Source organism: Sinohyriopsis cumingii, chromosome 3 (genome assembly GCF_028554795.1).
Source record: "Sinohyriopsis cumingii isolate HCF-2022 chromosome 3, ASM2855479v2, whole genome shotgun sequence".
Taxonomy (NCBI): Eukaryota; Metazoa; Mollusca; class Bivalvia; order Unionida; family Unionidae; genus Sinohyriopsis; species Sinohyriopsis cumingii.
The window spans coordinates 1,547,054-1,572,675 of NC_142963.1; the positions used below are offsets into that span (position 1 = coordinate 1,547,054).

Below are 25,622 nucleotides of genomic sequence, written 5' to 3' on the forward strand. Positions count from 1 at the left end.
GGAATCAAAGTACAGTGACAAAGTCTCTCTATCATTAAAAATGTCATGCAAGTAGAAAACAGGCATTTTATCCCTTTTTATTATATGTCAGATATTCCAAAGTCTAAATAAAAATTGTACCAGACTATTTAGACCCTAAGTTGTATAACCATTTGACCCACTTATCTGCAAGTTTGACCCCCTTTGAAAGTTGCAGTGGGAGAATAGGCTCCTTTTTTGAAAAATCTTAAAAGCAACACTTTAGATATGATGGTGGTGACCAGTTCAGTCCTGCTAGAAAGTCATTATAGTCTAATAAAATCCACATAAAACCAGATTGTTTTGTTGAATCGATATATGTATATGTATATATATATATATATAATAATAATGATTACTTTGTATTGCACCAAATTTTTAGAAGCTCTAAGCGCTTTACAACATTAGACAACACCGGTAACATAAAAAACATATATAATGATATTATTACAGAAAACTCACCATGAAATTAGAAAACATAAATACATGCTGTAAATATTTAAGGTAGGGAACATTATTAGGTCTTTAAGTTTGTTCTTGCAGTCAAAATAAGTGAGTTTTAAGAGCACTCTTTGTTCTTGCAGTAAAAATAAGTGAGTTTTAAGAGCACTCTTGAATGGGTTCACAGTGTCTTTGTGTCTAAGTTCAGTGGGCAATTCATTCCATGTTGCTGGGCTCTGGTATGCAAAAGAACGTTGTCCATATGACTTCGTTTTTGTAGTGGAAATAATGAGTATACGATTGTCAGAAAAGGAGTGTAAGTATCTTGCTGGTGTGTACACATGGTAAGGTAGAATAGGTATGTAGGACTGGAGTCCGTCAATGAAACGTAGCACAGAGAACAAATGTTGTGTTTGATTCTGGATCGAAGGAATAGCAAATGTAGGGTACAGAGCAGCGGGGAGGTGTGCTCTGATCGTGGTACTCTAAGTGTGATCCGAGCAGCTGTGTTTTGAACTTTATGAAGTTTTTGAAGTAGATATTGAGATTAACCAAACAGTAACTAGGAGAATACCAATTTGCATAGGTTTGTCTGCAGTGTTAGTGTGTTAAAATGATTATTGTGCACAAAATGTCATGATAGGCAAATTAAAAATTTAGTGTTTTTTTATCATCTGACAAATGAATATTAATTAAATATTCACATTTTAAGAAAACTTTGCCGACTCTGAGACCTTTCATTACTTGGACTCTAGTGTAGATATATTCTTACAATAGCCAACAATAGTGTCCTTGTACTGGCACATCTTTTATAGATGCCTTTCACAACATAATTTTGGTTACAGAAAGTCTGTATTTTTTAAAATAAAACATGCAAAATCTGCCCGATTCAATTGTATCATTGCACTGTGTCACTGTATCTATATAATTTATAACTAGCTTAAGCACTTTTGACTCTCAATTAGCTTTTGTCAACACATATTTTTTAAAATAAAACATGCAAAATCTGCCCGATTCAATTGTATCATTGCACTGTGTCACTGTATCTATATAATTTATAACTAGCTTAAGCACTTTTGACTCTCAATTAGCTTTTGTCAACACATAAAAAAGACAAGTCAATACCAAGTAGCTTGCCATTTTTATCTTATTTGAAACCAAATAGGTACAGCACTAAACATTTTCACAGTACATGTACCTCCGTAAGCTATAGTCATGTAAGCCTTTGTAATTGCAATGCTTTCTCTGGAGGTTATTTTTTGCCATGTCTCTCTTTTGTTGGCCTTTGACGATTCATTGACAGTCAAAAATACTTGGCTAGTTAAAAACCCATTGTGCACAGTTTGTTTTTATTCATCTTTGGGCTGTTGCAGTAAAACATGCTTGGGGCCAAGGGAAGGCAGTTTTAGTATGGACTGCTCGCCATACTATTTAGAATTTTGTATCATTTTAATATGAAGTCTGCGAATAATACAAACCTTTGCATATATTTTTAAAGCACTGCCTTCCCTGGGTACAGTTCATGTTTAAATGGAACAGCCCTTAATCAACCTCTGACATGTGTGATCTCTTGCTGGATCCAGTGCACTTGAAAGGAGTGCTGTTAACTAAGTGATTCGTATTCTTTATTTTATTATTCATAATGAGATACTGAAATGGATCAGTGGGAGAAGGAGGATATCACCACAGTGACAATACCACTTTTACTGCTACAGTGGCCACGTCACTTTTGGAACTAATTTCTCTTTCCATTTTGGCCTTACTTGTGTTATTAGACCCATGTTTCCATATTAAAGCCTATTTCATTTTATTTATACTTCTTCTCTTACTCTCTAACCTTTCCTCTATCTCCCTTTACATCAGGATGTACAGATCTTAAAATGTCATTTATTGGCCCGCAAGTGAACATTTATGCAATCAGAAAGTTGCCATCAATACTTTATAAAAAGAATTTCAGACAGCAAAAGGTAGGCTTCAAGTATCAACATTATTTAGTAGACTTTAAGTATTACATTTTTTATTCATTTTCTGCATGAATCATTGAAACTGCCTGCAACTGAACTTGCATTACCTGTTGCTGTATCACTCGTACAGTATCCTAGACATTGAAGGTTCATACCTAAACATGAATTTTAATATAATATTGTATACCTGACAAATCTTGTGATTAAATATACAGAAACGATAGTGTTGTAAGTAGCCATCAGAAAATCTTGGTATCACTACTTTTCCTGAATGAATGGTCATATATCCTAACTTAAAACGATGCTGATCCAACTCCCAATGTGTGGCCATCTTGAAAATCTTGTTTTCACCACTCCTTTTAAATGGAAAGTCATTCTGACATAGTGTTTTCATCAGATGAGATCTTGCAGTGTAATATAAAAATAACTAATCCTCAGCTCAAACCATTCAAGGTATCTCTTTGAGACTGGATACACTTAATGAACCAGTGGTCCAGTTGTACTAGTTATATTTCTTTAGTTATATAATTTTTACTTGTGTCTTTTTTCTGTCTGACCATCCATTCACACTTTCTTTTCCAGGACAAAACTCCAAAACCATTTAGGACACTTCTATGAAACTTGGTACACATGTTAATCCATCTTGACCGTTCCAGTGGCCTAGTGGTTAGAGCATCTGCCTCGGAAGTGGGAGGTCATGGGTTTGAACCCTGGCCGAGTCATAACAAAGACTTACAAAAATGGTACGAACAGCTGCCTCGCTAGGCGCTCAGCATTAAGAGGTTAGTGTTAGGACTGGTCGGCCTGGTGTCAGGATCTTGTGACTAGGTGGGACATCATGCTACATGTCTGCAGCATGATGCCCCAGTGCTAGACATCACTATAAACTGCCACACTGCAGACATCATAGCGATATTACTGAAAAATTGTTAAAGATACGTTTAAAAAAATCCTAATTCTAATCCATCTTCTTCGCTTGTTTTTATCCTGATGGTATGGAAAATATAAAAAATATTGGGAAATACAGTGTCTACCTGTACCATGTTTATCTTTCTAAAAATATTCTCATTCCCATTTAAGATACTTCAACTGAACTTAGTACACATGTCAAGTAAATTGTGTAGAGGTGTCCTTTGATACTTGGAATTGGAGTGTGCATTTAAACTGAGAAGCTTTGTAAATACAAAGCCTAACTCATAAATGCATACCATAACATGTCTTAAACAAATCACTACTTTTATACACCCTACAATTGATCTTAATTGTACTTTTTTTATATAGTGTGAACACTAGCTAGATGATTGTAACAAATAGGTCAACAGTAACACATACATGAACATGAAAGAAAACTACATGTCCTTAGGTTTAGAATCAATTTTCTTTATTTTTCCATTTAATAAATGAATATGGTACAAAAACTTCATATAAATTTTCTATTGCACTTCTTTGATAAGACTTCAACATCAATTTTGCAGATTTTGATCGTTTCTTTGGTGAAACTGTATCACCGTTGTCAGTCCCATTTGACTGCACATGCGAATGCCTATTCTTCAGTTCCTTGATTTTATATGTCTCATTGGTAGTGTAATTAATGCACACTAGATAGAATTGGTAGACCATAAAGCCACCAACCAGGAATGTCAGCAAGACAAGGGACACAACCAGGAAAACTAACCTTGGGACTTGGAAAAACAAGTGCTGTAAAAAAAAAAAAAAAAAGAGTAGAATTTTTTCAAAACAATTTACAGGTACAATTGTTACCAAATAAAACCCAAATATTTCCAGTCAACAAAGATGTCTCTTTTGTAAGTAGAAATTTCTCACATGAATTAGATATGAAATGTCTAATGAATAGAAAATCTGGAAAGATATTTAAAGGATTCAACTTTTCCAAATATAGCATCAGATTCGTTAAATTTTGTTGTTATTAGAATAGCTATAAGTAAGATCTTCTGATTTTATGAAACATTTTATCACTGTATAATCATGTTTAGTAAACTGTTTGGCTAGTTACTTTTTATTATTAATATGAAAGTTACCTCCCAGAAAGTGGGTGTCTAAACATTAATGGAACCATGAGAACGTCATACAAAGACAAAGGTAATAACATTATGGGTAGTAAATAAATTGAGGCAAAGCAGAATGATTACAAAAGTTTTCTTTCCTGGTGAAAAATAGTATATTGTATTGTGTAGCAAAGGATATTTTCAGCTGAATAACAACAACCACACATGCACATATTGTATGGAGTAATTTTGTTTCCCTCTAGGATTATTAGGAAGGATTGGTACACTTTACAAACCTGAAAAACTATTAAAATTGTGACTGGTCGTATGATTCCATTGTGGTCAACATAAGAAGCGTTCCAGAGGTTGAAGTGCTTGATGTACAGAATCAGGCAATGGGACCCTACGTAGACTCCCTGGGCAAACATTAATGTAAGAGTCATCAAGTATAAAAGGAAAAAGCGATGGTTCAAACCACCAACACAGTTATTAGTCCAGACACAGTGGTGATCAAACCTGTGAACACATCTGTTACATACACCTGCAATAAAAAAAAATAGTATTAACATCACTGATAGAAATATTAGCTAATTTAAATGATATACAGTCAACAATCACAATGATAGCATCTTGACAGTGTGAGAGTTAGACCAATTGATCAGATATAACTTGTGGGAGATTTGTATGTAAACAATGATTACAAATATCAACTTGATGTTGTTGTAGGATTTAACGCCATTTTTCAGCACAAGATAGGCTAAACATGGTGGCCTGTATAACTGGTGGAGAAATAGCCTTGGAAAACCTTGGGAAGAACCACTAACCCACGAGAAGCTACAGGCAAACTTTCTCGTGTACCCACGTTAGCCAAGCCTGAGACTTGAACCCTTGCAGACAGGTGAGATGGCAGTGATCTGGAATGGTGAGTGCTTTAGACCACTCGGCCACTCAGGGCCCCCACATGTTAGGCATTTTAGATAATACCAATGAGAATGTCAACATTTTCCATTCAGCATTATCATGCAACTCAGTTGGAGATGCATCAGAATTATAATCAAAGGGTTGCATGTTTGATATCTGTCCATGTCAGCCTGATTTCAGCTGCCTGTGTGTCTTTGGGAGAGCTACATAACTCCCATTTCCACTCCATGATATACAGTAGCCATTAACATGTTTAAAGTGCTGTTAAGACCAACAAATTCGAAACAAACACATCCATGTAGCTTAATATAAGTTCAAAAGAATATTCAGCATTAGAGGCGTAACAATACATTGATACATATCGGCAATGCAACACTTTTTGTGATGATATACTGCATTGATATCTGCACTATTGCTGGAATATTCCAATACATACCACAGTGTAAGTGGAACAATACACTGATGGCTCAAGTTTATCTAGCCCAATATACATCAGTTAAAATTGGGGGGAAAAATGAGGCTGCTCAACAGTTTCCAAAGTCATGCAGGTAGTGTCATGTGTTATAGAATGTACACCAGACTGAAGTACATGTCACTAACTGCCACTCTAGCAGACTTGCCAACCCTAACAAGACCCTCTCAATAAAGTAGTTGAATTATTTCTTTAAGTCTGACCAGTTTTCAGTAAGGTTAACAAAATATTATGTACTGCTATTGTACTCCTATTGTAAAGTTGGAAAACATATAATTTAGAATGTTCACTACTTGAAACCAATGCAGTGATGATACTATAAAGATGATTTTCAGCTGAAAAGTTTGTGAAGTACACATAGACCTTATTTAACCCTAGTACAGTTGCACAAACCCTATGCAGCAAAACTGCTTGTTACTATCTCTCAACTTTACATAATTCGTGGAATTTTCTTTTGGATTTCACAAGACAGCAATCATATCTCCCACCATGAGACATACTCAAATTGACATGCGATGTCCAATTAATGCAATTATGTCCCATCTTGCTTTTATTCATAAGAATCTTAATATTCCTTTTTATTCTTCTGTACTGAATATTAAAACGTTCTAAGAGGCTTATTTGCCCTTTAGTCTTCAACACATAGTGCTTGTGGACACCATTTTAAAAAAATTCTATGATCAACAGTTTGATCATGAAGATGCTTTGCATGACAAATGTGTGCAGTTTATAGCATCTGAGGTACTACTGTAAAGTTAGTCTGGTTCCCTGATTAACGCCACTAAATCTAATATAAAATCCAGATCCAAATCAAACATGTATGAGCCAATTATCTAGATTTTACAGCAACAATCTTTTTTTCTGTATGTTTTGCTTTTATTCTGCAAGTCCATATTTTATGGGTCATTTTCATAATACTGTTGGCAAAATCGTAAGGGTTGGCAGGTCTGCTGTAGTGTCAAAGTCATGTGAATACCAACTCAGATTAACCATTCTTTCTTCAAGCAAATAGTTGCAGACATACACAGTTGGTTCAAAGTTTATATTTTTTCTTTATATTTTGTGAAAACTCACACAATACTAATAATGTCTTAACGATAAATCATTCTAAAGCGCTTCATTGTAGTGGTCAAGCAAATCATTTCTCATTGCCATTAATCTGTAATTCTGGGGGTGCATGAAGTCAGTCTTCATCTTTAATACTAATAAGTGATAATCATTTTCTGAATTTGACTGTCATTGTTAAAGGGTTGTGTTGTTTTTCCTTTTTTTTAAAGTTACAGTGATTACAACCCCAAAACCAAGCCATCATCTGTCCACCAAAGTGCAACCAGTTACACAGTTTGTTTATAAAGTTAATCCATTTATGTTGACAATGAAGAGGTGGCTGTTTACATAAAATTTTTTTGTTTCTTGATGGGTTAATTTTGTCTTTTCATTTCATTCAAAGGTACACACACACACCTTCCAGATATGCCGAAAGCCTTATCAATATCGCTACTGTCATTATTAGAATTAACACTGATAACATTAATACCTTTATCACAATGGCAGAAGAACCAATGAAAATGAGAAACATTATAGCAGATGAGAAAATATTTGTAATTCAAAGAAGTGATGTTAATTTATGGACAGGATAAGTAAATATAACCTTACTTAATTCTGTAATTCAAAAGGTAAAAATGTATATAATATTTTAACAAGAACTATGAATGAAAACAATACATTAACACTGATTGTGGGCGTTTCTCCTTTCATAGTGTTGAATTTCGATCATGAAAACTGGTCCTTTGCACAAATCTATTATGATGACCACCTGTCTTGAGAAACCACTTTTAATATGCAGAAGGGGTGGTCTTTCATGACAGGCTTTACTGTAGCCTAACAAAACACTTAAAATGCAAACACAGCTACAAAGAAATACAAAGACAATTTGACATGGTAAGAGTGTGTTATCTTTAAATGTATTGTGTTGTCACTCCTGTATCGTAGTACATGTTGTATTGCCTTCTAAATGTATGATTCATGTATGGTATTGCACCCACTGTCATGATGTGTATCATATTGCAACCAAGATAGCAATACCCTGCTTGACTTGACATTTTTGTTTTATTTTAGAAGATTTTAAAAATGCAAAGCAGATATCAGTCTTATGATAAAAAGGATTAAATGATTTTTGAGCCAAATACAATTAATAAAATATATCTAAAATTCCAAGGCTTCAGCAGAAAACATAATACAACATGTCAAAAACAGTCAATTTTTGGTACCAGGATTTTAGTATATGGGATATTTTAGCACAACAGAAAACTAGAGCAAGCAGAAAGCAAATTTGTAGTACATTGTTTCTCTGATAATAATTACCTGATCACATTACATTAGGATAACTTTCTGCTACCTTTGAATCCAGCCCTACTAGAAAGACAAAAAAAAATGTATATCTGTCTACATATTATACAAAGGGAAGCAATTCTTACAGGTTAAGTCCCCCTTCTAACTGCTAGGTGGCCTCCACTATACCAGGATGTGCCATTTTGTACTGCTTAATTGAAACTTGAAAGGATGCTCACATTGTAGGGAAGGGTGGAATGGATTATTTGTAATGTGCTTGGGCAAATATTATCGGAAAAACATTATTTATTAAAAAGTTTGCTTTCTCCATCAAATGCATTACCTGATCATATTACAACAGGAGAATAGGTGAGAGGGGGAGAAAATGATGATAATCCTACTTCCACCTGTCACCCAGTAGGAGCATGACTGCTTTACTAAAAAGGTACACTTCTAATGTCAGTTTGACACAACAAGAGACGATTAGTTTACATACATGCATGAAAGATCCCTACCATTAAACCAACAAGATTCAGTTCTCTTCTCAGTGAGACCATTTCATATAAATGGATGCACATACAATTATATCAGAATGCGTTGAATGGACCCTGAGCTATGCTGGTTACAAGGATTTATTGTTATGGAGATGCACTATTGATGGAATAGGGGCAATAATTTTGTCAAAATCAGACTAGATAAGAAACCTTTAATAGTAATAGGTCGTTGACCTATTATACTGCATCCAATTACGTGTAAAAGTTGCAGAACAATGCTGCTTACAAGCAGCATCCAACATAAAGACGTGAAGTTAACTGTCAAGGACCTTGGCAGGAACAAAAACTAATAAATGGGACAGCTAGGTTTTTGAAACAATGTACACACACAAAATTGTATCAGAAGATGTATAGTTCTTGAGCTATGCTGGTTACAAGGATCTGCTAAAATGCTGAAAAGATATTGATTAAATGCAAAAACTCCATCAAAATTTTACCTTGAAAGATGAAACCTCTGAAAAGCACATTAACACATAATAAGCAACTCACCAACTAAATGAGATCCAATTATGTATAAGAGTTGGCAGATGGATAGATGGTTGGCTGGGTTTTGATTAGATTGACATTTTATGGCATAGTAACACAGGTAGGTTATTTAATGCCAACGGAATTTGAGTTTAGTACCTTGCTCAAGGGCACAACCATGAGCTTAGTCTATGGCAAGATTCCAATTTTCACCCTTTCGGACACAAGTCCATTACGCTAACCACTGCACTACCATGTCTCCTGAGGCTGACAGATGAAAGGAAACAGTAAGTACTGAAAGGCTTTCAAATCTTCATGTGGGACCGTAGTGAGATTTTCAGGGTTTGAAATCATATTTTTCCTCAGTATGATTATATATAAACAAATTATACTTACTGCAATGTTTGGATCGTGCAGGCTTTTGAAATTTACAAGTTGAACATATCAGATTTTGCTGGTAAAGATTCCCATCATATTCATACACTGAAGAGTAACGTTGCAGGTTTTTCTGAGTTATTTCCCCTGGATCAGCAATGCAGCTCCAGTGGAACATTAAGCCATTGGTGAAAAGAACAAGAAGTGGAAGAAATGTGTGGTTCTTCTCAGTTTCAAATATCTCAAGAATTGGCAACATATCATAAATAAAGACACCATGTCCTAACAACACCAGCACCACAAACACCAGCTGAAACAATGGGTTCCTGTTTCAAAGTATAAAAAAAAGTGATGAATGAATGTGTTGCATGATATATTATTACGGAATATACTATTATTCTATACAGCTATAATTTCAGATATCTTCATTAAAAGCCATTTCTGCACCAACATCTGGGAATAAAAACATATTGGCACTATTAAACTTCTGAGATGGTAAGAATATAATTTATACATTCTTGAGATGCAGTTTGAAGAAAAAATGTAATGTCTTTCACTTTACTTTTCAATTGTTAATCTTGGAGTGAGAATGTTTCAGAATGAACTGCCTTAGTCTCAAACCAATTCATCCAAAGCATGAAGAAAATCCATCAAAGGGTTTAGGAAACATAAGGGAATTTTTAAATATATGCATATGAAACATCCTGAACCAAAACCTTAATGCAAATTTTCAGTCTGTGACCTTGACACTTAGGTCAAAGGGGCAAACAAACTTGGATTTATTTGTTGTTTTTTGTAATTATTATTGCTACCACTCTGACATACATGTCCACATTTTACAAAAAGAGATGCTAGATTTACTACATGCACCTGTGCTATATGTGGCTGGGAACAACTTGATGGCAAAACCTTCAGGCTAGTCAAGAACCGTTTCTTTCACTGGCTTTAAAATTGCTGAAGAAGTTGGAACAATGTTGCTTCAGCCAATAAGCAAGGTTTATTGACAGGGTAATGAATCAAGAGAGTGACAGTCACAACTTTAAAGAGTGAAATTTTACAAAGACAACCAGGGAGAGATGAATTCAAAGCAAAACATCAATTGCACATCCATAACACATGGTTCTTTGGAATTCTACTCAATACACATGAATATTTTGACTGGAAAATGATGATGTGTGTTGTGTGTAGTTCCTCAAGCTCAAGTGATTTATTTTTCTCTTAAGTGAACCACATCAATAACTTGGAACTGTAAAGTACCTAATAGTGCATGAAGAGAAAACAATATACTTGAGCTGTTGAGGGACCTCTTAAATGATTTTCATGTACATTCATTCTGCAGAAAATGGTACTATATATCATCACCTCTTTAAATGTGCATATTCTATAAAAAAATTGGTGAATAATAATGACGATATTCAGGATGAAAACTGCAGCTACACACCTCTTAAAGAGAACATAATGTCCCACAGTTTTGGACCAGTGAATAATGACACTTGGAACCACTCTGTAAAATGCCTGAAAGATACAGAAAAACATGTATGAACATAATTAAATATATTTTAGTCTATATCAATCCATATTTAAGATTATTTATGGCAGGTGTATGTTTGCTGTTTGAAGTATTCAGTTGTGAATGATATGAATATTACTGGTTGATAAATAGTGGTAACCATTCAGGGTTTCCAAAATAGCTTGAACCTGAAGGGGCATTGTCTCATGGGCTGAGATTTTCTATAGTGAAAATATGAAGACTGAAAGTCTATATCATTAACCTGAGTGAGAATCATGAGAAAAATTACCTCACTATTTTGCAATTTAAATTGCTTGAAAATTTTCTTTACACTTGTATTGGGAACCTCCTCCAGAATGTCTACCAAATGTGCTCTGTTGTAGATTTGTACTCCCACAGTGGCTAATGGATTTTTAATTTGTGCATCTTGGCACCATGTGCAAAACACAACTGGGGCCCCGAGTGGTCTAAAGCGCTCTCTGTTACGGATCACTGCCATCTCACCTCTGTCTGCATGGGTTCGAGTCTTGGATTCAGCCAATATGGGTATGTGAGAAAGCTTGCCAGTAGCTTCTCGAGGGTCGGTGGTTCTTTTCTGGGGATTTCCCGGGTTCTTCCTCCACCATTAATACTGGCCACCATGTATAACCTATTGTGTGTTGAAAAATGGCGTTAAACCCTACAACAACAACAAAACACAACTATCAGTTCATTTTTATTGACAGACAATTCGATCTGAAAAACTCTTTCTTCCATGCATCCCTGAATTTTTGTATGCATTCTGAAGGAGTGGCTATTTTGTTTGAACAGTGTTCATTTTCAGTCTTTAGTCACAGTCTCATGCTCACATTTAAACAAGAAATATAAAAAAATGTGTTCCTCTGCATCGTCATCTTTATATGTAATATAATCAATAACAGAATGACGTACAGTAATGTTAGAGAGGATCAAATATGAAATATATTTCACTTCTATACAGAAGCATGACTAATTATATAAAATATCAGGGTCAAGCTAGACTTGAATTTTGGGGAGAAGTGACTTCTCATTTTGGACATAACAGGGAGAGGTGGATGCAAAGCAAGAAACGCAATATATATATATATATATATATATATATATATATATATATATATATATATATATATATATATATATATATATATATATATATATATATATAAAATTTGGCTTATGCCCTCTATTTCCCAGTATTCATATTTGCTTTTAGCATTTTCAAGTTATTTTGGCCGTATGACTTGAAAAGAGAATAATAGAAACTACATTTAACAAATTTTAACTGAGTAACCAGATTATATTATTGAAATTGCAAGTTAGTAAAAATGCTTAATCAACTGATAACTACCAACCAATCTCATTACTACCAAACTTGTCAAAATTGATTGAAAAATGTTTCCATGACTCATTCATGTCATATTTAACAAAATACTTGCTGTTACACCCTAATCAACCAGGCTTTAGACAGAAACATTCCTGTGAGACTGACATGATCTCCCTAACTGATAAATGGTTTCAAGCACTTGACCAAGGTAGAATAATAGGATCTGTATTTGTAGATTTCAGGAAAGCTTTTGACATGGTGGATCATGAAATCCTTTTGAAGAAACTGAAAATCTACCAATGTGATGAAAGAACAAATAGATGGTTTACTTCGTACTTAAGTGAGAGAACACAACATGTTTACATAAATAATGTTCTGTCTGAACCTGGAACAATTAGATATGGAGTACCACAAGGCTCAATTCTAGGTCCATTACTATTTATTTTATTTCTTAATGACTTACCACTTTTACTAAGATACTCAATATGATCTACAGATCTCTATGTAGATAACATATTGTTGTCAGACATCCAAAACACAAAGCATGAACTTGAAATTTCTTTACAGAATGCCCTAAACAAACTGGAAAACTGGTGCACATGTAATGGCATGGTGGTAAATACTGGTAAAACTAAAATATTACTTATCTCAACACGGCAAAGAAGGATAAATCTTGATAGTGATGAACTATGTCTGACATGGAAGAATAAAAATTTGTAAATGGTCTGTCATGATAGACTTCTTGGTGTTCTGGTAGATTTTAACATATCATGGACTGAACATATCAAACATATCAGTAAAAAAGTCAATTAAAGTTGATGGCTTCTCAGTAGGATAAGACATTTTCTCCCTGAAATGCACAGAAAACTATTTTATAACAGTTACATACAACCCTATTTAGACTACCGTAATACAGTATGGGGTAATTCAAATAATCAAAACATAGCAAAGCTGGCACATCTTCAAAAAGGAGCATTATGGCTAATATCAATCCAGAAAGAAAGCAAAGAAAATTTAGCTGGTAGGTTAAAAATATTGCCTATTAAAGACCGAATCTGTTTGAGAAAAGCCAAATTAATGTACAGGATATCTCATAATTGTGCTCCTAAATATTTACAATTACTATTCCAGTATAGGCTTCATGGTAATACTCCATGAACTGCGATCCATGTCTACCAAACAGTATAAAATTCCCAAACCTAATAAGGAGTTATTTAAAAAAGTTTCCAATACTCTGGAACTCTGCTCTTGAATAGTATTCCACTTGAGATCAGAAATGTCCATTCTATTTCCTTCTTCCAAACCCAATATATCCAGTGGCTTCAGAGATGCAGCTAAAATAAATAAATTCCTTTGTATGGGGCCTCAAGGTAGATTAGTTCTTAGCTAATTGTATTACCCTATTTGAATATGGTCATTAACTACCCTTAATCAATTTTTTACAAATAACTTCTAAAAGTTCACAATAATGGCACACTGAAAGATTTCTAATTGCATTTGAAACAACCCCTGTACTATGTACATGAGGGCAAATGCACACGTGTCTTCAAATCATACTGTTAGTCCTCATTTCTTTGTTGCGAATAAGACATTACCATAACTATTCATACATAACACACTAAAATGCTTAAAATTACAGACATTGCTCCTTTATAGTCGGTATATGAAGTACACCCTTCTTTCCAACCGAATCAACATAGACATGTGAGTGCATCAATTTTTACAAGGGTTTTATGTAATGTTATGATCATTTTGAAACCCTGTATATATGAAATGTTGTTGTAGGGTTTAACACCATTTTTCAGCACACGATATGCTATACATGGCGGCCAGTATTAATGGTGGAGGAAGAACCCAAGAATGAACCATTGACCCATGAGAAGCTACAGGCAAGCTTTCTCACATATCCATATTAGCCGCATCCGAGACTCAAACCCTCACAGACAGAGGTGAGATGGCAGTGATCTGTAACGGAGAGTGCTTTAGATCACTCAGCCACCCATATATGAAATGAATTACCTCATAAATGCAATTCCTTTGACCAAAATTTGGATTACAGTGCACTGTGAATCTCTTAGCTGCAACTTCTGATTATGCAGATGCAACTGACAGTCTTCTAGTAGTTGCAGTTACCTCCCTTGTATTGAAAATGTTTTGTGTCAAACAATGGAAAAGTCAGTCTTGTTTAATTAAAAACTAGCTTGGGGGGTGGGGAGGTATAATTTCCAGTAATAAGAAACTACACAGTAAATCATTTCTATATATAACGTCATTTCATAAATTTAGATCAAAAATGGAATATTTGAGTTTGTGCATCATTTTTTTGTACTAACTTGTATATTTCCAGATCTTGATACCATACACCATACTTGAATAATTCTTCATAGAAATAATGTACTGTAGTGTATTTCTCACGGAATTGCTGCATCATTTTTGCTCTCTTCAAAGGAGGCACAACCATTGTGAATCAAAATGCATTATTTTTTACATTTTTTAAAGCTCGGAATATTGGGTAATAAATTGGAAAATTGGAATTTTCAGATTTTTTAAACAAAAATTTGTGATGATCTTGAGAAATTAAGGGCAAGTGACAGGTCAGTAAATTTTTCAATCAAGAATTAGCTTCACAATATACATTCCTTCCGAAAACCATATCTGGTCACAAACAGTTCTTTCACAAAGAAATACAGTTCTTGACACGAAGAAATAGAGTTTTTGACACAATAAATATCTGAGGAATGAGAGACTTTAATAACTTAATGAATGATATTCCACGTTTAAATTCTCTACATAATTCATAATGCTCACATTTCAAGAGCCTGGCTTGATGAAGGTGCAGCGTACCATCTGCTTTTTCTTACATCTTTAACTAATGTGGCTTGTTTTAATGACTTAATTTCTTATGTCATTGACATATAATGCTCATCCTTAGCAACCACAAGGTATTTTAATCTCTGTATAGGATATAAAATTTCAGGGTACGTCATTCAGTGAACCTGACTTTAGAATACTGTGTTGTTAGTCTCCATCAGCAACACATCAAATGGTAGGCCACGTGCCTGCTTCATAAAAACCTGATAATTAATTAAAAAGCAAGAAAACAATGTCCAACTGATCATGCATACAAATAAACTGCATATATCACAATTAGAAAACAAACAGATAAACATATTCTTAAATGACTTACCTACAAGCATTTAGTTATTAATAATTTGTCATAAAAGCCAAATCTTTTGTATGGTGCAGAGCAAAGACTTAAGAATTTGCACACATGTCAAGTATTGTTTTAATCTCTTGTACCTTAGTGACATTTTCTGGGTCTTTGTTTCACAGATCAGTCCACTACAGTGCTTGCTAACGGTAACCATACATAATCTGTTACAGCATGTGTCAGGAATTTAGCAGCTAAAATATATTTCAAAGTTGAAATTGAGTTTGGGTTTATGGGGCCGTTTTAGGCAAAGAATTTAAATTTGGGATCGAACATTGCTTCTGTATTCAGAGTTGAAGAGTTTCAGTTTACTTGGGAAAAATAATGATATCTGAGAAGGAAACATTCGGAACTGAAAATTAAATTCAGTCTTGAGGGGATTCTGGTAAACTAAGGTTTCAGTTTTGAGGAGTTTCACTGTATTTAAAAATTACATTATTTGGAGTGAACCATTTATTTCTTATTGGCAGAATTGTCCAATCTATTTCAGTTTAAACATAATTACAGACAATAGTCCCTTGTGAGAGAATATTACTTTATAGGGAAAATCTCACACAACAGGAAAGAAAATCTCACAAAATTATGAAGTCATTACACATAAAATTTATACATGTTATACATTGCAAACTGTCAAGATATCTAACCAACTGGGCAGTAGATGTAGTGAATATTGTTGAACTGTGTGTGTGAGATGGAGTACCATCCATAAAGAAAGGGAAGAATGTTCTGAAAATAGGAAGGAAATAATTAAAATATCAAAATCTGGCTTTAAAATATGATGATTGATTTTTGCATGTGATTTTTTTAAAAATCAGACTGAGCCCTGTATTTTAAGAGAGACCCTGCAGATGCACTCTTGTGGCCCACTGGAATTAAATATAACAACAATTATCTGACAGTTCTAATTGTTCTTTCATCACATTGGTAGATTTTCAGTGAATAAGTGGAGTTTATGGATTCACAAATTACCTGTGTAATTATCTCTCTCAGAAAACCTACTGGTCCAGTACACAAGATCCTATGATCCTTGTAGAGGTAGAAGGCAACACAGAGTCCAAACAGGAGTACATAAATAGCTGTCAACATTAGAAAATCCATCTTGGTGTTTTGGTAGTAAAAGATGATTTAGATCCATAAAGTTCCCATCCAATTAGCTGGAAAAAAAGTTGTAATTTTACAATTCTGGATGATCTAAGATCGTTGTCTAAACAGCAGTTATTTTTTGGAACACTCTTCTCATCATACAAAAGGCATTATTTTAGTATATTTGCAAGTAAGGCTGAAAATTACATGTATTAGCAAAATTACTGTTGTGACTATAGTAATGATAAGGTGCAGCACGTTTATTTCTAGATGAAGTATATAAAAATGCACAAAAATTAGTCATTTCATTCTTGCCAGGGGTCTCTAACATTGTCACCTTTGTGTCATTTCAAACCAAACTGAAGCCGTCACTGTGATCAACCAGAGGAACTGCTCAAGTACCTTTTCAAGTTTCTAGAAACGTCCACGCCAGTAAAAACTGTATCATGTACATCCAATATTTGCACTATTTTTATTATTCTATAAAAAAAATTAATCAATGAAAAGGAATATCTCTTGTAGGCATGCATTCAAAATGAGGTAACTCCTAAATTTACAGAATTATTCAATATCAAACATAACAAACTTCATCAATTCTTTTGCTGGAAAATCAGTGACTCACTCAAACAAATGTGGAGACCTTGTTTTTTAAGAAACTCACCTTTGCTTGAAAACACCAACAAGCTGGAAAGTGACAGACTGATCCTTACTAAATTACGGGCCAATTCTGACCAAATGCCAGGCTGATTTGGACTATATAATAGGCTGATTTGGACCATGTGAAATATTTTTTTAAACTTAATTGTGACATTTCCAATTGTTTCAAATATATTTTTATTACCTGCCTGGTACACTGAGCAGTTCAAGACTGAATTTAAGGAAATAAAACCAATATTTTACAAGCAATGCTCTATGTATAGATCAAATGAAATAGTCTTTATCTCGCACTGCCCAATTTAATACTGGAATATTATGAAAGCAGTTCAAGCTGAAACAGCTTTTATTTAATTTTACTGACAAATAATACAATTTCCAATGCTGAAAACTGTCATAAAAAATGGGCCCATGCAGTAACATTTCATATATATATATATATATATATATATATATATATATATATATATATATATATATATATATATATATATATATATATTGAGCAGAGTTTTGTAATGCCTTTGTTAGACTTGTGAAGAATTTCTCTTTACCCTGTATATTGTACTATATACTAATAATGCTAACAGTTGTATACCAAAAAGTAAAACCCGGTTCTATCAAATTTATGAATTCAATACAATATCATGCATATTATCCAGCTAATCTTGTTGACCTAGTATTAATTACACAAAGAAATAATAACATTAAAAAAATGCTGTTATATCTATTGAAAGATGAAATATGTTTTACTAATCTTTGCTTAAAGAAGTGTGTGTTGATGTTTCTTTTCCTCTAAATTTATACGGTGTAATTTTATTTCATGCAAGTTACTAACAATGAATTGTTCGATGCTGCAATAATTAATATCACATCACTAATATATTTGATCAAGAAATTCTGATGTAAATTTATGAGCTAAAAATCTACTTTAATGTCCCTTATTACTACTAAAATATATCAGCTATGGAAGTTTCATTGTTTTTCTTATAATATTTCACATATCACCCCGTAATTTGGTCTGAAGAAGCCAGCATTCATGGAGTATTAACCCACCTCACCAACACTACAATCAGGTTATAATTTAAATTGATGAATGACATGACTAGGTTTTGTGCATTCTTTAAATATCTTCGATGCTCATTGTTTTTAAAACAGGTAGGGGGTTAGGAACAAACGGGAGGGTAATTTAATAACTTAAGAACAAAATAATTGTTCTATAGCAGTTTTATATTTTAAACAATTAGCATAGTCTAATTTGGGTACTATTAGCAGCTACAATATGTTAAAAATGTATGCTTTCTGTTGTGTTCATTTTAAGTTGTAATGACAAAACACGTTGTAACAGTGTACAAAATGATGAACCTATCCTGTAATAGTTAATTTTGGCCTTTCCCCATTCTTTTCCAATACGAGTGCTCGTTTGTTACAGCATAATAATACACCACACATCAACTATCTATACAAAAGCAAGCATTTCATAAAAATAACTCAACGTTTGGAGTATCCATACACTTTTTATCCACCAAAGACATCAAACAGGAGCCAAGGATAAAACCTCCTTCGGTCATGAGCAATATAGACTGGGTTTCGACAAATATTCTTACAAGTTCCTATTTTTTAATGAAATTTATAATAGGGCAGCAGACTGGTGATCACCACTTCGGAAAGACTCAACTGTATTTGAACATAAATGTTTTTGTAAACCAGGCTAAAGGAAGAATCCATGTGGTAGCTGTCAATAGAAAATGGCTAGAAGAACCCCAACTTTTGACGTTTTTGTAGGCAATTTACCACAGGATGCAAATGAGGTATCTAACTTGACGCAACATGTATTTGTGTCCATGTTTTGTTTTATGCATATATCTGCCAAGAAAGGTGTTCCCAATTTGCAAGCAGATTTAAGAGTAGAATCAACAATTTCTTAGCTATAGTTGTAACTCTCACATTTTTAAAGTAAGAGAGAAGAACGTGTAATTTACATGTGATACTTGAAAATATGTAAGTGTTTCCGAAAAGTTTTAAGGAGGTTCTGCTTCTGGTTTCATAATTGCTGTGATGCATTCGACGTAGTAGTTAACGTGCATAAATTGGGTTACCAATGATGCTGGTTTACATTGTTGCAGACCTCAGTATTTTCCCGCCAAATTTAGTAATAACATACTGCAGCTTTGACCAGGTGTATTGAGGTTCTTCAAATCGTTGTGATTTTGCTGCATGAGAGCAGTGGGGAATACATAAATATAGTCACATGTTGGCGGGGGTGGGGGGCTAAACAAGTAGGCGTGAGATGGACCCTGACAAACACTGCTACGCCTGACAAAGCCACAGTCATGCAAAGTCGTGACAGAAAAGTGAGTTTATATTGCAGATGATACTCGTGAATAAATTAACTCAACCAAAAGACTATATTTCAGCATAATTAATCTGAATTAAATGACCGAAAATCAGAAATACTATAAAGTCAGAAAAAAAATCGTATTTGAAATGTTGTCTTATAAACTGTTAGTTTGATTACCAGAGAAAATGGTATATTTCATTATATGTCTAAATGAGTTTTCAATTTTTGTTGTTGACAACTCTAGATAATATGATCTCTCTGCTTTTGGTGATTGATTACTTTTTAGCATGTTTTAATTATGACATTGTGTGCCTATGTGAAAAATTATGGTTCAGTAAAGGAATGTGGATTTTACATTATCTATGATATGTGTACTGTAACCTCAGAGGGGCCTCGAGTGGTCTAAAGCGCTCACCATTATGGATCACTGCCATTTCACCTCTGTCTGTGTGGGGTCAAGTCTTTGGCTTGGCCAGTGTGGGCAAGTGAGAAAGCTTGCCAGTAGCTTCTCTTGGGTCGGTGGTTCTTTCCGGGGTTTTCCCGGATTCTTCCTCCACCATTGATACTGGCCACCATCTATAGCCTAAACCATACAAGAACAACAGCAACTGTAACCTCCAAAATGGCACCATTGTGGCCGTCTTGAAAATCATGTTACAACTCCTTGCATGATTGTTGGCATTAACCAGAATGTGGGTTTCTTGTTTTAGAGAAGTAAACAGAGTCGGCATTTTGACAGCAGCCTTGGCTGTAACAAGTTAGGGATTGTAATTGAAATGAAAATTTTAAGTAGTAATTATAATTTAATTGATTACATTTGACTGTAAGTAAGTTCATTTATGAAAAAGCAGTCCGTCTAGCAAAGCACAATTCAGAGACCCTAGTCGAACATGTCAATCTACCCAGGATTATAGACTGATGGGACTTTTTTTTTAAAATTGAGTTTTACCTTGAAATGCCTGTGCAGAAGAGATGTTGCACAGAAGTTGAATTAACAATAAGCTATTAGAAGTTGTTAAGTAGAATTTTTCACTATTATTATCTTCCTCACTATACTATGTTAACTTTACCAATTGAATCCTCATAACCCTGCCATACTTTCACATTTCCTTCTTTACTTATAAACCACTCTGGTGGCCTAGTAGTTAGAGCATCCACCTCAGATGCGGGAGGTCGTGGGTTCGATCCCCAGTCGAGTCATACCTAAGACTTACAAAAATGGTACTAACAGCTGCCTTGCTTGGTGTTCAGCATAAACCCTTTACCTCATAGAGCATAGTGACAAAGTGCAGCTTGCTATAAATAGAACACATGTTACCTAGTTGACCGCATACGCATAGCTTGCCTGTGAATATTAAGCAATGAAGTGTATGTTACGTTTAACAGCAATTTTACATTTTTGGTACACATCTATTATATGTGGAACAATTTAAGAGTAAAGTCCGATTGTTATAGCTGTGTAATTATTTATCACAGAAGAATTTGTTATGTGCTTTAAAATCTGGAGAGAACTCATTCACCGTCATGTCAGTGAGGCCATGTGACCATCCATTGCTGCCATTTCTCATACTCGAAATTTACAAGTTTTTCGTCTGTGTCTACATCACTAAGTCATCTAAATTTGATAATTTATAAAAACTAATTGCAGCCTATATCAATATCAGAGCCTTTACCTAGGTTATTGAATCTTTCATAGTTGTGATTCTAATCATGAAAACTTCGTAAGTACTGAATGAAATCCGCGACCGCCATTTTGGAGTGGAGATTACGACCCAGTTACTTTAAATAGCAGATATCGACCAGTACATAAACAGTGACCATGTAATCTGACGTAATTGTCATTCACAGAAATGAATGTAGTATCTAATAAGGGGTTTTCCCCGAATTTGGCGCTACGAAAACCAGCTTAAAATGGCTGATGTTTACAGCTGACGTCAAAAGGTGCTTCCATGGGACTTTTGTAGAAGCATCAAAAGTCGCTTTGATGCGACTTTTGTAGAGGCGTCCAAAGACGGTTGTATGAGGTAAAGGGTTAAGAGGTTAGTGGTGGGCCTGGTGATAATGTGACTGGGTGGGACATCATGCTACATTTCTAGTGTTTGATGCCCCAGTACTAGACATCACTATAAACTGCCACACTGCAAACATTGTAGTGATATGACTGAAATTTTTTTTAAAGCTATGTTAAAAATCCAAATCACACACACAATTTATTTACAAAGATTTAGTGGTCTTTCATTGATAATATACAGTTATTTTCTGTTCTTGAGATTGATACAAGGGTTCCTGAAAAGTCTTATTTACCATAGGCTGAGGTGAATGTCATCATTCTGAGTTTGATTGATCATTTTATTAAATAATGCTTGAGATTTTTTTCATTGGATGACATGATGCTCTGGTTTTGTGTTAATTCAGGATTTTTGAATTGCCATGATGTCATGGACTTTTACATGATGTCATTGTGAATTTGTCAATTGACTGTCACACCATGCAACTTGGAAAGGCATTTAATAATCTGAACAAGTTTTAACCAAAAATTGTGCATTAAATTATGTAAGAAAACAATTATGGACTCCCTTCTCAATTCAAGGTTTATTGGTTTATAAAAAGTCATATTCATCATAAAAACCAATAATTGTTCAGTTTCAACAGAAATCAAAAGTCAGTAATTGTTTTATTGTGTTAAAGCCTTGTTATATTTTAAAGTAGCCAGCTTAAAATTAAAGTTCAAAGGCTAAGTCAGTGCAAAAATAGTTAAAATTTGTTTTAGTGTTTAAATGTACAGTGACAATGCTGAAATTTGTAAATATATAAGGTTTTGAGTTGTCTACCAGCAGCTAATAGAAGGCTTTATTACGACTTTGAACTTCTTGCAGCTGTTCCTTTCTTCTTACCCTGATAATTTGTGTGCATAAATTTCATATAAAATGAACGGATGGACAGCTGCTTGCATGAATAGATCACTGGATGGATAAACATTAAAATAAGCATCACTAAAAAGCGATGCATGCATGCTTTTAAAAAAAGTGTTTTATCATTAGCACCCAGAAATCACCCATCTTATAATAGGTGGAGTAATATCAGATTTGGACTGGGTCTGTGCAATCTTTTATCTTCTTTTACTTCATTTCTTTTCCAGAAAAATATTGGTAAGCTCTTTGTTCAGTATGGAGAGATCCAAGGGATAATTGTTAGAGATGCAAACAATATTCCCAACACGAAAATTGCGTGAGTATAGTTTTAAAAATTAAAACATTCGTTTTTAAAATTGTTTCTTATGGTCCAATGAGGTCTGGGTGTATTGTGTGCCAAAAGATCATGATGTGAATTTGATTTTATTTTTTATTTACAAGGTTTGTAAATTGTACAAATTGAATTTGAATGTTAAATTTGAATTTTGAAAGAGTTGGTTTTGTTTTTGAAAAGATTTTGAATTTATTGAAAAATATCTTGAATTGTTGCCTAAGCTCTTTGAATTTGTCAGTTTTTAAATGAAATTTATTTTTGTTATTTATGTATTAAAAAATAATTATAATGGCATATTATTGGATGGACTAATTGATACACAACACTGGAGGTTTTAGATTGATTAGCATCCCACTGCTGTGGTGGTGAGGTTATTTTGTGTTTTTCTCTTTGTATTTGTACCAATTTATGGAGTGATAAACAAAGTAACATATAGAGAACATTTTATTTCCATAAGAAAAAAGTACCACATGTACGTGAAAACTTCTTGAGAAAAAAACAGGCTGTACAAACCATGGTTAGAAAAGGATATGTGTACAGGGCTTCATTTCATGCAGTAAATGGCATTTTTCATCAACCCCTTATTTAAATTTACTGTTTTTTCAATGCTATTTGATTCTGATCCATTATTGAAAATCTGCCATTTCAATCCCTTTCATAGTCGACTGAAACTTTTTTTTCACTAAGGACTTCTTTTTTCAGGAAGTGACCCCTTAGAATTCAGTATGTAATTAGCTGAACTTTTAGGTAGACTGTGTGTATACATGCCAACCCTCCCGTTTTTTGTGGGAGACTCCCTGAATTCAACTGCACCTCCCACACTCCCGCATTATTTTCTTCTCCTGGAAAAAATTCATTTCGTACAAAAAAAAAGGAAACCTTTGTTTCGTTTAACGAAATATGTTTTGGAAAGTCCCCAGTGTGTAAGACCAAAAGTGTGCAGAAGATTTTTGAAAAGTGCGCAAACTTGAATCCATATGTTTGGTGATTTCTTCTACAGTGTCTACAAGAAATGGAGATTAGGATGAAGCTGGAAAGTAAAAAAATATATAAGTTCTTTCCAAGCTTCTTAAAGCCTGGAATTTCCATGCCTGACTCATGGAAGTGATAATCATACAGCGTTTTGCAAGATGTGCAATTCATATTTTAGTGTTGCCAGTGGTGGTCGCGATAATTGTCATTGACATCTCTAGTCACAAAAGTAAGTTTTTAATCTGACTGTTTATTGTATGACCTTGACTGTATGCTGAAAATTGTAATTTGAGTGCCACCTTTAAAATTATGCTGATCTTTAGTGAAATTAGGATACACTGATAGATCAGTTAAATCAGGTACAGTTGAATAAATGACAATTGAATCGATACATCTGCAGGTAATACAAATACTAAGACTTCATTAATATTATTATTATTATTATTATTATTATTATTATTATTATTATTTATCTGTAAAGGAACAATTTAGATTTATCAGCTTACCCAAGAAATACATCTACTTGCCTAAGATATGTAGTAAGATTGGGAAGAGAAACAAATACTTGATTGTGCCTGAAGTTTTAATAAAAAGTAAGAAACATTAAATGCAATTCATTTTTGTGAATCAATGAAATTTAGATTTTGTTATTTTTTGTTTCTCAGTCAGTATTTAAAATTTCGTGTACTTTTTTTCACATAATGTACACTTCATATCTGCACAGACAAAAAGAAACACCAAGGATGTGTTAAATTTTTTCAAACTTGTGGATTCATCCCTTCAGGAAGCTGTGACTAAAGCTGAAGTACTTTTTACTTGGTTTCTTGTTGAAGATAATATCTCTAATATCCCTGCAGCCAATTATGCAGGTGCCCTTTTCAAGGCTGTGTTGCTGTATCCATCCCATTTCAGCATACAACATCATTAAAAAAATACCAGTGTGGATGAAGAAAGACAACATGTATTGTTAAGGAACTGGCGGCAGCTTCTACAGAAACTTTAGTTCAGACAATGTAAAGTGGGCCATTTAGCATTGCTACAGATGCTAGCAATGACATGGGGAGACAAGCTATACCCACTTGTTGTTCGCTATAGTGAAAATGGAAGTACAAGAACGAAACTTCTAATATTATTGGAGTTCACAGAAAAGGGAACAGGGGAAAACACACAAAAATAATTGACAACAAATTTGAGGAAAAAGGCATCCTTTGGAGGAATCGCATTGCATTCACCACAGACAATGCCAAGGTTATGATAGGAATAAAGAGTGGTACCTATGGATTTTTGCTGCAAAAGCAACTGGTTGCATTGGTCATCAACTCCACTTGGCTTGTAAATGGCTTGCAAGGAGCTTACTGTTAATGTAGAATCGGTCTTTCGTGACATTTATTAGTACATGGAAAAGAGCACCAATAGGATGCATGCATTCATACATTGCCAAGAAGAAGCAGGTGTTGATATCACCAAGGTGTGCAAGATTGGCAGTACTAGGTGGCTGTCTCTTGGAAAAATGACAAAATGGGTACTCGTGCAGTGAGATCCACTTACAGACTTCTTTAAGGCAGATTGCAGAGAGAAGTCTGCTGGTAAAAAAGTCAAAGCAAGACAGAGTGTGGAAGCCAGCCGCTCTAGGAATCAGCGAGTTCTGGAAAATTTAAGGTCCAGGACTTTTAAGTTGAACCTATTCTTCTTGGACTTCGTCATTCTATTTTTTGA

At 34.2% G+C, this 25,622-nt stretch overlaps 2 protein-coding genes across 3 annotated transcripts in view; one reads left to right on the forward strand and one right to left on the reverse strand.

Moving 5' to 3' along the window:
* Positions 1–3,782: 3,782 nt before the first annotated feature.
* On the reverse strand, positions 3,783–18,977 carry LOC149802334 (palmitoyltransferase ZDHHC4-like). Of its 2 annotated transcripts, none has more exons than XM_089951546.1 (6): positions 18,861–18,977; positions 16,580–16,764; positions 10,989–11,062; positions 9,569–9,873; positions 4,726–4,970; positions 3,783–4,121 (listed from the first exon to the last, which is right to left on the reverse strand). In XM_089951546.1, the coding sequence occupies exons 2-6, from the start codon at positions 16,706–16,708 to the stop codon at positions 3,795–3,797; spliced, it is 1,080 nt and encodes a 359-aa protein (XP_089807672.1). In that variant the 5' UTR covers positions 16,709–16,764; positions 18,861–18,977; the 3' UTR covers positions 3,783–3,794. The 2 variants fall into 2 exon arrangements, with proteins under 2 accessions (XP_089807672.1, XP_089807674.1); XM_089951548.1 differs by lacking the exon at positions 18,861–18,977 and adding an exon at positions 13,633–13,733 and having other exon boundaries at positions 16,580–16,719.
* An 82-nt stretch (positions 18,978–19,059) lies between these two features.
* LOC149802335 (serine/threonine-protein kinase 31-like) overlaps positions 19,060–25,622 on the forward strand; it is a 61,481-nt gene continuing 54,918 nt past the window's right edge. Inside the window, exons 1-2 of the mRNA XM_089951503.1 lie at positions 19,060–19,158; positions 22,828–22,916. Coding sequence (XP_089807629.1) covers positions 19,096–19,158; positions 22,828–22,916 — 152 coding nt within the window. The 5' untranslated portion in view covers positions 19,060–19,095. The remainder of the gene's footprint in view (positions 19,159–22,827; positions 22,917–25,622) is intronic.